Source organism: Leopardus geoffroyi, chromosome D1, assembly GCF_018350155.1.
Source record: "Leopardus geoffroyi isolate Oge1 chromosome D1, O.geoffroyi_Oge1_pat1.0, whole genome shotgun sequence".
NCBI classification, from domain to species: domain Eukaryota; kingdom Metazoa; phylum Chordata; class Mammalia; order Carnivora; family Felidae; genus Leopardus; species Leopardus geoffroyi.
The window spans coordinates 82,304,799-82,318,061 of record NC_059329.1 but is presented as its reverse complement, the minus strand read 5'-3'; the positions used below and the strand labels follow the sequence as shown (position 1 = coordinate 82,318,061).

General features: G+C 43.9%; 1 protein-coding gene across 1 annotated transcript in view; it reads left to right on the top strand.

Moving 5' to 3' along the window:
- The first annotated feature begins 2,522 nt into the window (after positions 1-2,522).
- LGR4 (leucine rich repeat containing G protein-coupled receptor 4) overlaps positions 2,523-13,263 on the top strand; it is a 103,004-nt gene continuing 92,263 nt past the window's right edge. The window contains exon 1 of the mRNA XM_045484818.1: positions 2,523-3,233. Within this exon, the coding sequence (XP_045340774.1) occupies positions 3,049-3,233 (185 nt within the window). The 5' untranslated portion in view covers positions 2,523-3,048. The remainder of the gene's footprint in view (positions 3,234-13,263) is intronic.

Below are 13,263 nucleotides of genomic sequence, written 5' to 3'. Positions count from 1 at the left end.
ATAATAGCCACATATTTCATAAAGATCACAGGCTGCATGAAAAAAAGCAAGTTGTACAGGAGTACAGAATGATATTTATATTTGCAAAACAATGCTATATGTTATTTAGGGATACACACATAAGAAAAGTATGAAAATGCTGAAAATATTCATGGGAATTAACTACAAAGTTTAGGAAAGTAGCTGACTTCTCAGGTGGAAAAAGATTGGAGAGAGATACAGAGGGAGCTTTGAATATATTTGTAACATTTTGTTTCTGTTTTTCTTTAATATTTATTTTAATGTTTGTTTGTTTGTTTATTTATTTTGAGAGAGAGAATGTGCAAGCAGGGGAGGGGCAGATAGAGAGGGGTACAGAGGATCTGAGATGGGCCCTGTGCTGACAGCAGACAACTTGATGTGGGGCTTGAACTCACGAAGCAGAATGACCTGAGCCAAAGTCAGATGCTTAACCAACTGAGCTACCCAGGTGCCCCATGTAAGATTTTGTTTCTTAAGCTGATTGCTGTGAATTCTGATTTTTGTTCTTTTTGTAAATTAGAAGTAATTCACAAAAAAAATGAAATTCAATCATTATAGCATTATGGGGGAATCCCCACAATCTCCCTGTTTTTATTTCTGTAATGGGGCACCTTCGCCCAGCAGGCAGAGCCTCTGTATACCCTTATACAGTCTCCATATTTGGGCAAAAATCAATCAATCAATCAATCAATCAATCAGTATAATATACAATTCTCATTTTAAAGCAGCAAAAGAAAGTGAAATCTTGGCAAGAAAAATTCTGTCATCTTTCCATGTTGTTATAAAAGAGCAATCTTGGGGCGCCTGGGTGGCTCAGTCAGTTGAGTGTCCTGCTTCGGCTCAGGTCATAATCTCACGGTTCGTGAGTTCGAGCCCCGCGTCAGGCTGTGTGCTGACAGCTCAGAGCCTGGAGCCTGCTTCAGATTCTGTGTCTCCCAATCTCTCTGCCCCTAACCCACTCTCATTCTGTCTCTGTCTCTCTCAAAAATAAATAAAAATAAAAAAATAAATAAAAGAGCGATCTTAAGAGAATCAACTAAAGAAACCAAATTTACAATTTTGCCTCACTTCACTTGCTCCTGAGAGCTGCTAGAAAATAATGGAAATGATTTAGACAATGGGCACCAATTTAGGGAAGGCTCCAAGGGCATCAGACAAGGACACAGGAGCCCAGGTTGTTCTGTGACGATCTTAGGCAGAGTACAATACCAGAGAGCTTCAGATTTCTTATCTATAAAACCAGAGGGTTGTCCATCTGTCTTTACGTTCTCTTTTAGACCCACAATTAGAGGAAATATGTCATTCCTAAAATCTTGAAGTCAAGGCATGTTTATATTTATTGACTTTCTAGCATATAAATAAATTTATTGTATATTAGTCGCGTGTCCAACTGGGCATTATTTTTTAAAGATAAACTCTCAAATGCAAAGATGATAGCAAGGTTTCATTTTAAACTTCTTAGGTCCGTTATCAATTTATTTCCATTTTCCTTAATTTTACTTAGGTGACATGAATGGTAAACTATAAACTAGTGGCATTTTAAACCCTGTCTGCCTTAAAGTATTCATGAAAAATGTCTCTAAGGTAGAGTAAAATAAATTGAAGGCATAGTGGAAAGTAACAAAGGAGGTGCCCACAAAGCAGAATTTGATGCAAATAATGATTCTATGGGGTCTATTAAGCCACAAAAGTCTACAAGAGAAAGGAATGCTGATAATTACCTGACACCAAAGTTGCTGCTGGCTTCTCAGTGGTAGTCATCTAGCACTCAAATGTTTTCTTGTCTGGAGAAAGTGTCCCGTGTTCAGAAACATCACCTCTTTTGCCCCTTACAAGATTCCTGGGTTTTAGGATTTTACAGTACGTGAGAAAACAGTCTGAATCGAGATCACCAAAGCTTTGTAACGTCGCGGGTTAACCGCTCACATGTAGCCTCCCATACTAACGTGCATATCAACATAGGTATAAAGATCTCAGGTGAAGTGACAGGCTTGTGGGGGTACACCGCTTTAATTCAATACATAGCTAACACCTAACTCTGTCAGATTAAGGGAGGCTTGCCCCCTGCTCTTCAAAATCTTTTTTCCATTTCCACAGCTCCCAAAGTCCTCACCCTTTGGGAACAGTGGAGAGTCATTTGAAACTTAACTGAACGCTGGAGGCAAGTTCTAGCTTTCAGGTCGTCCAATTTAGGAGATCCAGTTTCTGCAGAGGGAAGAAGACGGGTGGGGGAGGGGAAAAAACAGTCTACATACTCAGATCCTTCTACCTTCCATTCACGACCTGCCACACACATCTGGCCAAACCAGGGATTTTTGCCTTGAACCACCACCACCACCACCACCACCACCTTGTCACTCACGCCCGATAAACACGCCCCTCTGGTCCTACTCTTGGCCTGTGGCGGCTCCCCTTCTTGCATAGTAATGAGCTCGAGACCTCCGCGGGCCAATGGCGCTCCGGGAGAAGGGTTAGTTTTGCATGTACCTAAGTGATTTGCATAACCCAGCGGCTGGGGGCTTGGGAACCCGAGCGTGCAACCCTAGAAGGGAAAAGGACGGGAGGAGATTGAGCCGCGGCGGCGAGAGAGCGAGCAGGAGCCTGGGTGTTTGTACGAGAGCCGGGCGGGGGCTGGGGCGAGGGGCCGGCATGGCTGAAGGCTGCGCTCCGCAACCTTGAAGAGCGGCTGCGGCGGGAGGCCGGGGACGGGGCGGCGGGTACGATGGCAGAGCGCGGCCCCCGCAGCTGCGCACGGCCGGGCCGGCTGGCCTGAGCCGCCGGACGAGCGGGGCTGCCTCTGCGCTTCCATGGAGCAGCGGGAAGGGCGAAACTCCGGAGCGCCGCGTCCCTGCGCTGCTGCCGCGGACTGTTGAAGGGGCCCAGCCCGCGCGACCGCCGAGAGGGGAGAGCCCCCGCCCCAGCCCGCAGGCCGGCCGCCCCGGGGCGGCGGGGGGCGTCGGAGGGCAGCGGAGGCGCGCCGAGCGAGCCGCGCCGCGGGAGAGGCCGGCGCAGGAGGCGGCCGCAGCAATGCCGGGCCCGCTGGGGCTACTCTGCTTCCTCGCCCTGGGGCTGCGCGGCTCGGCCGAGCCCAGCGGCGCGGCGCCGCCTCTCTGCGCGTCGCCCTGCAGCTGCGACGGCGACCGTCGGGTGGACTGCTCCGGGAAGGGGCTGACGGCCGTGCCCGAGGGGCTCAGCGCCTTCACCCAAGCGCTGTGAGTGCCGGGGTCCGGGTGCCGGGGAGGGGGGCAGACGGCTGCTGGGGGGGCGGAGCCGGTGGTCAGTCCCACCCCACCCACCCACAAGCGTCCCGAGGACTGGGGCGCGGGTCACCTGTGTGTGGGGTGCTGGGCACCCACTCCTGCACGGCGGGCTTTACAAACTGTGCCAGCCCGGGTCCGAGCCGCGAGTGGCTCTTTTTCCCAGACTTTTAGGGCACAGTCACCGCCCCCCCCCCCTCCCAAGTGCATCTGGGGCCAAGCCGGAGGGTGGAATCTGGAAACGCTTGCCCCTGTCAGCCTTTTCAGGAGACCTTCCCTTCTCACGCGGGGCCCCGCTCAGCTGGCGACAGCTTCGCAACGGGCAGGCTGAGGGCGCCTAGAACTTGGCCTGAGTCTGCAGACCTAGGCACGCTTCGTGGGGGAAACACCTGGAGCCTTCAGGGTTCCAGCATGAGGGGAGAAGACACACCTGTGCCAATGTACAGGGCGAATCCCCTTCCAGTTTGGCCTCGTCCAGGTAGAGCGACTTGGCACCTCGGTCCAGTTCCGCTCTGGACTCACCGACTAACGCCCAGGGTTCCGGAGCGCGCGGAGGAACCGGGTAAAAACAAGACAGGAGGAGGGGGAGGAAACTGCAGGTTTCTTTTGGTGAAAATAGTCTCCTCACCCAACTAGGCCTTTTAAAGAAGGAATGCTGACCTGAAGTACAGGCTGTTGAAAGAAAATCAAAGTTCCGGAGCATAGAATCTGCCCAACCAGAATGGAAGGCAGCAGTTTTCTCTTGTACCTTTCTTTTGAGCTGCCTGAGGCTGGGAAGGCCACTCAGATGGTTCTGACTTCTAAAATCCCCCCTCCTCAAAGGGGGACCTGAGGCTTTAGACATTCCCTCCAGAAAAGCAGAGGACTCTGAAATAGGTGTTGTAGGTGGTATTGGCAAATACCGCCAATAGAGAAAGAATAGGGTAATTGAATGCAGGGCTTGGTGTGCGCACTGGCTCTTGTGTTGTGTGGCCAGAGTGATTCAATCAAGAGCCATGAAAGAGCTGTTTGAGAGAGGACGGGATTCTGAGAGGTCCTTGGGTGAAGGGAATTTCCTTTTACCTTACGACCAAGGAAAAGGAACTCTGAGAAATAAACAATGTTAAAGGAATAACTGACCCTGTGAAGACATCCTTTCTGTGCAGGCCAAAGCATTGCCGTGTTTCCAGGTGGGTTCAGCTTATTGCTGTCTGCCAGTGGGGTTTTATTGAGGATTGCAGTCTGTTGCCTTAAACCTGTCTCATTCTTTGCCTCCAGCTCCCCCTCTTTATTTTTCCTGTGTCATGTGTTCGTTATGTATTTGAAGTCATTTTCCTCCAGTATGGTGGAGCTGAACTTTTCACTGAAAGAAATTAATTTTGCAGTGAAGAGTGGTGTGCCCACAAACAGGTACATTACACCGGCAGGTTTGCGTGGGACCCGGGAGCAGTGAGGGAAAGAAGATTGAGTAGAGGAGATAGGGCTGGTTTTCTTGTTTGTTTGTTTTTTTTTTTTCCTGTTCTCGTGAAACTTAGGGAATTCATGCAGCAGAGATTCCTTACCTGAAACCTCTCAAGCCCCTCTATTCATAGAAAGCCATGTTTTTACTATTTTGACCAGTTGTAAAGACCTCGTTTAGCAGATTTCCCCAGTTTTGATGGGTAGACTTGTCCCATAAGGAGAGGGACTGTTTTACATTAGTGCCTAAAACCACAAAGAAATGTTACATTTTTAAGAGAGCACACTGCTGTGTAGAGCATCTTCCTTTAGAACTCACTGGAGGTGGTAAAATGCTCTCTTCTCGACGTGGAGCCTTTACAGAATTTACTGTTCAAGGCATGGGAAACAAAAATCATTGGCACCTGTCCCCATTAGATCGTCTAAACTAGCACCATCATGGCACTTCCTGAGCTGCTGTGGTAAGCAAATGTGTAACATTTTCCTCTTCCACTTGTGACCTATAGCCAGAGTATACAGATAACTCCTTATTTCATTCCCAGTACTCATCATTTCATCCTCAAAAGTATACGTTGTGTGAGTACCCCATTTATAGGGCATTTCAAGGGCAGTGTGTTTGCATTTTGGGAAACCAGCTAGTCCAAGTGAATCTCAAAGGCCATGTTGAGCATGGGCAGGTACTGTCGGTTTGCACACTCCAATTGATTTGCGATCACCTGGGGTCTTGTCCCAAGTATGTCTGATCTGTTGTCCCACTGTACCTTTAGTGAGCCACCCACACCAAGGGATTAGATCCATGGTCCCAAACTTTTGTTTATCTATTCCTAATTTCTGGAGCATGTACACCCATAAAATTACACAGATACAAGTTAAAAAGATGAGAAAGATTGATTAATTAGATTTTATTTTCTTCTCCTGGCTCCATGGTGTAACATCCTCCCCTCTGTCGGGGGAATGAATGCATCCCACGTTGGAGACCCTGGGCTGACAAAGAGCAGAGCTTTTATTTTACTCGGCTTGGAGTCCACAGAGCCTGGTACACAGCAGGCACTTAAAAATGTTGCAGTGATTAGAGAGGAACTTAACGCCACACTGAGGGAAGAGTCGGGGCTTGGGATTCAGACATCATTCCCACACAAGATTGCCAAATTCAGCATTCTCAGCATTTAGTCTTTTGTCCAGATTTGAGGAGGCCCCAGAGAGAGGATACCTGCGTCTTCTCCTTCAGGCTCGTTTAAACTTGTTCAGTCCAACAGTGTCTATTTCCTGCTGAAAGCTGCTTTATCCGAGTCTGGGGGCAGAGTCAGACATAATCTCAGTATTGTTGATGGGATTCCTGTGTTCACACTATTTGCTGCACCTGTAGTGATTATTTATGTTTTGCAATAGCAGTTCTCAATCCTGTGTCACAATGCACTGGCTTGTCACAATTCACCCCGCGGTGTTTTGAGGGAAGTAACCTTACTAGTATTAAAATTCCAAAGTTTATTTTATCAGAGGGATTCAAGGCTATTCCTATATTAATGGTAATAGGTCACTCTGAATCACCTACACTCCCAGAATCTAGACTGTGGGGAGAGAGGGATGAAATCACAGAGGTGGTGGGGAGGGGTTTGCATATGTGTGTCCTCTGGTTTATGTGTGGTTACCTTGACGTCTGGAAGCCGTAGACCCAGAGCATAGGTTTCCACATCCTAGATTATGTCTGGTGACCAGTTTTAAGACCACACAGGCTGTTTGCGTGGCTTTGATCCCTTGGTTCGTCCTTACCATGCCACTAAATATTATGTGGCCTTGGGCAAGTCATTCTCCCTTCTTTTCTTTTCTTTTTTATTTAGTAACCATTTCCTCATCTGAAAAAATGAAATAATTGGATTCACTAGATTACATCTAAGGCTGCTTGTAGCTCCCAGAAGTTCTGATTTATAATTCTCACATAATTTTAGGATGGCAAGCTGTCGATAATGTTATGATCCTCTCATAAAAGATCCCAGGAGCAGCAGGATTTTGTTCTATGTGAAGTTGCTCAAGCCTCTTCATTACCACTCACTTGGAGGAGGAGTTCTTTGTGTTTAGAAGTGTGTGTTAGGAAATTTGCCATGGAGACTTGCTGCAGAATGCATGACTGGCTAAGGCGCTTTGCTAGGGTAGAATAGCCTTGCTTGTTTCCTGTGGGTATGGCTTAACACTTGGAAAATAAAATCATTCGGTTTCAGTAATTTGGATACTGTACAAAAAGTTACTCAACGTCCTCACTTCCATATAATTAGTCATAATCTCTCCAACCTTCCCAGTGTGTGTACCCTGTACGTTGGGCAGGTTATCGAGCTTTCTGTACAGAATTCATGGTTACCGGAGAGGCTTTGAAGTGTTTTTAAAAATAACCTGTTGCTTTTTTTTTCTGTTGGAAGCATCATCTCAGATTCTTCCTTAAGATGTGCTTTTTTTTTTTCACTATGTGCTTTTTTTTTTTTTTTTTTCACTACATCAAATACGTTTCTTCTTTTAATAGTATCACTTGAAAGTATTTTCTTATGCTTCCTCTGATGTCTACTGTATTCTCAGGCAGGTCAGTCATTAGTGGTAAATATTTGTATCTTTCTTGATGGTAGAGTTTTGATATCCCTCGATACCTGAATTATTTTAATGTTAGTTTGTGTGGTGGGTCTTTCTAGAGATGTATTATTATCTCGTACAATTGAACTTTCTGCTAAATGAGGCCAACACATGAACATCTTTAAGTATAGATCCTTTATTTTTACAAACTAATGAACTACTGGGTTCTCTTTAAATACAAGAGAAGAAAGAGCATTCTGCTGGGCATATGGAGAGCCATTTCCAGACCTGCCCGCAAATCACACAAGTGACCTTGAGCTCGTGACATGCTTAACCCCTCAGGGCCTTGGTTTCTTCACCTGTAGAACAAGAAAATAAACAACTCTTAACTGCCAAGAGTTTTCTTTCTCTTGAATTTGATTATTATTTTTTATACATTTCTTGCATCCTGTCTGTTAAGGGAAGTATATGGTCTAAATCATGGAATCTCTCACCCACCCAGGAAGCTTCTGCATTTATCCCAACTCTCCTGGCATATTTCCATTGAATGGGGAACTCACTGCCTTCTGGAGGCAACAATGTGCTGGGTGTGGTCTGAACAATACCTAGGACTTGAACGCTAATTCTCATTGGGAGCCCCTAAAGGTTTTGCAGTAACCACTAATGTTTTATGATTTCTAGCCGAACCAAATGCTAGTGACAGTTATGGTATCAAGCATTTAAAGTCCAGGCACTTGGCTCCTAACATTAGAATTGTAAGGTAACATTTGACAACTTAATCTCTTAGGGAAGATCAAAGTTTTGTACTGGTAGGTGGATCCAGGCAAGTTTAGGCATTTTCTTGGCCTCTGTCAGTTATCTCTCAAATTCTTATTTTAGTCATCTTTATAATAGCAAAATTACTGACAGCCTGCAAGTTTGGAGTTTGGTTTCTGGTCTCCCTGTTTGCACCTATCCCTTCATTCCCATTTTTCTGATCAGTAAATAGTGGATTTTTGATTAGATGATGGCACAGATCTCTGACTGCTTTGAATTTCTCTGAACCTGTGTCAACTATTAGGCAAGTAAAGTTCTAGGAATCCTTTAGTGATTCATTGAATTTTTTCTAAGACTGTCTCTCACTTTTTCTCTATAAAAAAGATATAAATTTCCATAAAAGTACAATGTCTGTTGGTATACCTGGGTTAAAAGTTAAACCCTGCCAGATGTGCCTTTCACTCTGAAAAATGTAACTAATATAACTCAGAGTGTTCTTGATAAGACAGCTTTGCTCTTTTAATTTTTCAAGCTCGATCTCAAGGTTTTGGCTTTAGAAGGGTGTTATCCAGCTTGCCTTTAGCTGTCTTGGTCAGCCTTCAAGCTTTTGACAATGCTAACAGCTTTTCACATATATAAAGAATATGGATAACTCTTTCCTTTTTGCCCCCAACGTTGTTCAGTGAGCTGCAGGGTTTTTTTTAGAGCTTCACTAAAATGATAAAATCCTCTATTTTTAAGTCCTGCCAGGGAAGAATAAAATGCTAGGGCATTTAGCAAGTTAGTACTCTTACCCAAATGGCTAATTTGTCTGCTTTTCTAGGCATTTATTTTGTGTTTAAGTACTTGATGGTCACACTGTAGGCCAGGTAGCAGCCCTATGGTCTGAAGCTGGGTGAGTTCCAAACTGAGTTTAGAAATCAGGCTTAGCAAGAGACAGATCGTGATTTTATAGTTCATAGACATTTAATAACCTCAATTTCTAAAGACTTTAGCAAGTTTGTACTCCAGTCCCCCTTTTAAATGGCAAGGTATAATTATGTGGTCGTCTACTCTGGATTTACCCACCCATAGACAAGTATTTGTTGTTAAATAGTGTAGATGCCCGGCACTCTGTTTAGCATGGTCCTTCCAGTGTAATGAAGTCAAAATTCTGAAAGTTTGGAGTGGTTGTTTTCAGTCTCTAAAGCGTGTTTTGATACCATTACATCTCTTAATTGTCAAAAGCACTCGCCCTCGGCACTGAGTAGACAGCAAGATTTGGCATTGGGTGTCTCTTTTTTTAGATGCAGGTGATTGAGGTTCAGGAATGCCCTTCTAAGAGTCCATATCCAAGAAATGACCGTCTTTGAAAAATATTTTTTTCTGGGGGCGCCTGGGTGGCTCAGTTGATTGAGCGCCCGGCTTCAGCTCAGGTCATGATCCATTGGTTTATGAGTTCGAGCCCCACATCGGCTCTGTGCTGACAGCTCAGAGTCTGGAGCCTGCTTCAAATCTTTGTCTCCCTCTCTCTCTGTCCCTAACCCACTTGCATTCTGTCTCTGTCTCTCTTAAAAATAAATAAACGTTAAAAAAAATAAAAAAAAATATTTTTCTGGTTCTCCTAGTGTTACTGTACTGAAAGACCTTATGGGGAAGGCATCGAACCACCCCTCTGTGGCAACATGTTGGCCCATAACAATGTAAGAATAGCCTTGTAAGGAAATGTAAACCATAGATATTTTGGGAGGCGGCTGGGCCATGTATCCCAGGCTGGTCTGATGTCTGTGCTGGTGAGAAACTTGTGGAGGAAACATATCTAATATATTTCAAGTTATTTTATGACTCTTTACCCTTCATATTTAATTTGTTTTTACATATTCAGAATCAAGACAAGTAAAAGGTTGTGGAAACCCCATTGGCTAGTTTTTTCTTTTCCTCTATTTTGACAATAGAATGTAGCCTTTTATTTATTTTTTTTTTAGCAAAGTTTTAAATATAAAGTTGACCATTGAAAGAATGAAAATCTTAGTGCACCTTGACAACAAAATATTTTTTGATACTTGAATCAGATTTCAGAAGCCCATATCCAGAAAAATCATGAGTTAGAGTCTTCACAGCCCCATACATTTTTAAGGTTTTATTTGAGGAAAATTTTCCCTCCTAAGAAGAGTGATGTAAATTTGGCTGGGAGATGATACCTTCAGCTTGGAGCTGTACTAGGCAGGGCTGAGGAATGAATCTCACTTCTCCATTCCCCTCAGGCGATGAAGTTCATCCAGGCAGTTTCTAGTAGGAACTGAAGACAGTAACTTAGTACAAGTGGGTGACATCAAAACATCCCTGAAGATCTTGATTGGAACTGTTTTCCCAGGAGGACGGGTGGATGTCCTCATTCTCACTCCTGTCAAGGTTCTTAGGTATAGGGGGTGTGCTTCTAAGTTGGCAGTCCTTTCTCTGAAACTCTAGAGATTGGGTGGTGCTGTTGATTAAATTCTGGGTTTCCCCTATTTTCCTAAGGGAAAATGCTAAGAGGCTCTTGGAGAAACTACATGGATCATAGGAGAAGGGCTCACCAGATGAGATTTTTCCAGGAGGGAAGAGACCTGTGGTGGCCACTCTGTTCTATGTTGTCCCCCTTCCTGTGTGGTGGAAGCCATATCAGCTGCTTTCCTGTGGGAGAATTCTCCAGAGAAGGAGAGCACGAGCTCTTGAATGATTTACACCTTAGGAACTCTGTTTTATTTATTTATTTATTTTTTTAACGTTTATTTATTTTTGAGACAGAGAGAGACAGAGCATGAACGGGGGAGGGTCAGAGAGAGGGAGACACAGAATCTGAAACAGGCTCCAGGCTCTGAGCTGTCAGCACAGAGCCCGACGCAGGGCTCGAACTCACGGACCGCGAGATCATGACCTGAGCCGAAGCCGGCTGCTCAACCGACTGAGCCACCCAGGCGCCCCAGGAACTCTGTTTTAAGGTCTACAGACTCTTGGGGTGCCTGGCTGGCTCACTCAGTAGACCATGCGACTTTTGATCTCAGAGTTGTGAGTTCAAGCCCTACTTTGGGCATAGAATTTACTGTTTAAAAAAAAAGTCTACTGACTCTTTGGAGTTGGGGGGTGTGAAAAAGCGTCAACTAACCTTTAGGGTTCTTACTGTTCTAGAAGACTTTTCAAACACTCTTCTGTTTTAAGCACTAGATCCACCTAGTCTTGGCATATTCCAAAGTGATAACTGCCCTTTAGTTCTCTTCAAACTTTCCTTATGTCACATAAATTGAAGCACAGACAGAATGTGTATACAATATGATCAGAATTAATTAGGCGATTTTAAGTGAATTTAATATACTTCAAATATTTTCGTATCATGTTTTAAAAAAAATACACATTATGGGTTTACTGATATTTAGCAGTTTATAATAATCAGTTTTCATCCTTTCTTTGCTACTTCTGGTAGTTCATTTGATTAGTTTATTCAATTTTTATTTAATTATTTACTTTTTTAAATTTTTTTCATTTCATTCTTTTTTTTTCTTTTTTTAAATCTTAGTATTTTCCTATCTTTGTAAGAAAGAAACTTTTCTTGTTGGCCTTCTGTTCTTTCCAAGGTCATTTTAAGTCCATGGTCACTAATCCAGCTCTTTATGTCACTATTCCAGAGTCTTCTTTTTGTAGGCCTATCTTTATGAACAGGCCTTCAAAAATGACTTTGTTTTTGAGAGTATGGCACAAGGAATCATGACCTCGAGTTCCCAAATCAGTGTGGGCATGTCATGTAGCCACTTTGAATTGGCTTTTCTATCTGCAAAAAGAGGTAACTTCACTTTATCTTCGAGGGTGACATGTAGGAAACTTCGGCATGACCTGTTTGAGTGACGGTGAGGACCCGATTTGTTGTCCTTTCTTTTGGGAGTGACTAAGCCATTGCATGTGTGTGTGAGTCCTATTTCTCTTGTTCTTTGAATGTATACCAGGTCCACAGGCTGTTGTAGACTTCATAAATGAGCTATTGTGCTGATGGAAAAAATGTCTACTTATCTGGCTGATCGTTTTCATTCAAAAAACTGTAAAGATCTTGGAGAGAAAGTAGTGTATACACTTTTGTCAAGATCTCTCTTAGGTGGTGCTACTGCCTTTCTAACAAGAAAGCCTCATTTCTGGGGTGAGGGAAGGAGTTACAGTTTCTCCTGAGGCGAGAACTCGGCGGGGGGGGGGGGGGGGGGGTGCGGGAATCGTGTTGGCTCCCCTGGGTCTCTGTGATTCCAACAGCACTGGTCCAGTAGAAAGGTGCTGTCCTAAAGGGAACACAGTTTTTTCTCCTCACAGCCAATAGGCATGTAACCTTAGGCAGTGTCAGTGTGATCTTTAGATTCAAATTTTCTACTTCCAGACTTTGGAACACAGGATTTTCATTAAACCATGCCTAACTCTTTGGGAAGCCTCATGCCAAAGCATGCCTTCTGTAGTTTCTCAGATCATTTTCCATGTTGGGGATAGATGAGATTTACTCAGGATTGACACTTGTACTGCATTCTTTTTTCTTCATATCACGTTCTTTCTAGAAACATTCAGATGATGAGAGAACTTTTTAAGTACTTTGAAAATGGCATTTTATTGGTTATTTGGATACTTGTATATTCCTTTTTACATTTGAGATTAATGCTTGAGTTTTGTAGATAAAGAGAAGCTTATTTTAAAAGTAATTTTAGAGCCCATATCCATTCTTTAGGATCTTTTGCATTTCTAAAAAGTTAGATGGCATTCTTGTTAAGCAGTTAAATCATTCTCAGAAACTTTAAAAACTTTTCTAGGTTTTGATTCAGACCTGATCTGAAAATGAATGATAAAGCCAGAGTAGCAGCTAACATACGCAGCGGCGCTCACAACCTATTTAGATTGGCTGAATGTTCCAGATACAGTTGTGCGTTTTCTACTCGGGATCTCTTTCTTTAAAAAAAAAAAAAAAAAAAAAATGTTTGGGATGTTTTTCCCATTACCATCTTGACATCTGCCTGGTTACACATGAATAGCTTGACCCAGTCCCTCAGCAGGGAGACTACCGTGGCCTTGCTTTCAATAGCCATGTCACTGACAAAGAAAACATATGGAATATTTCATTCCTGGCCTTTGCAAACAGTCTGGGGCTGTGAGGGCATGCAGCAGAAGGCTTCGTACTTCATGGTAGGTTGGCAAGTTTGTGTGCTAACCACAGGCTGTGCTGCTAGCAATCAGATGTGTTTTCCAAAGCCCTGCT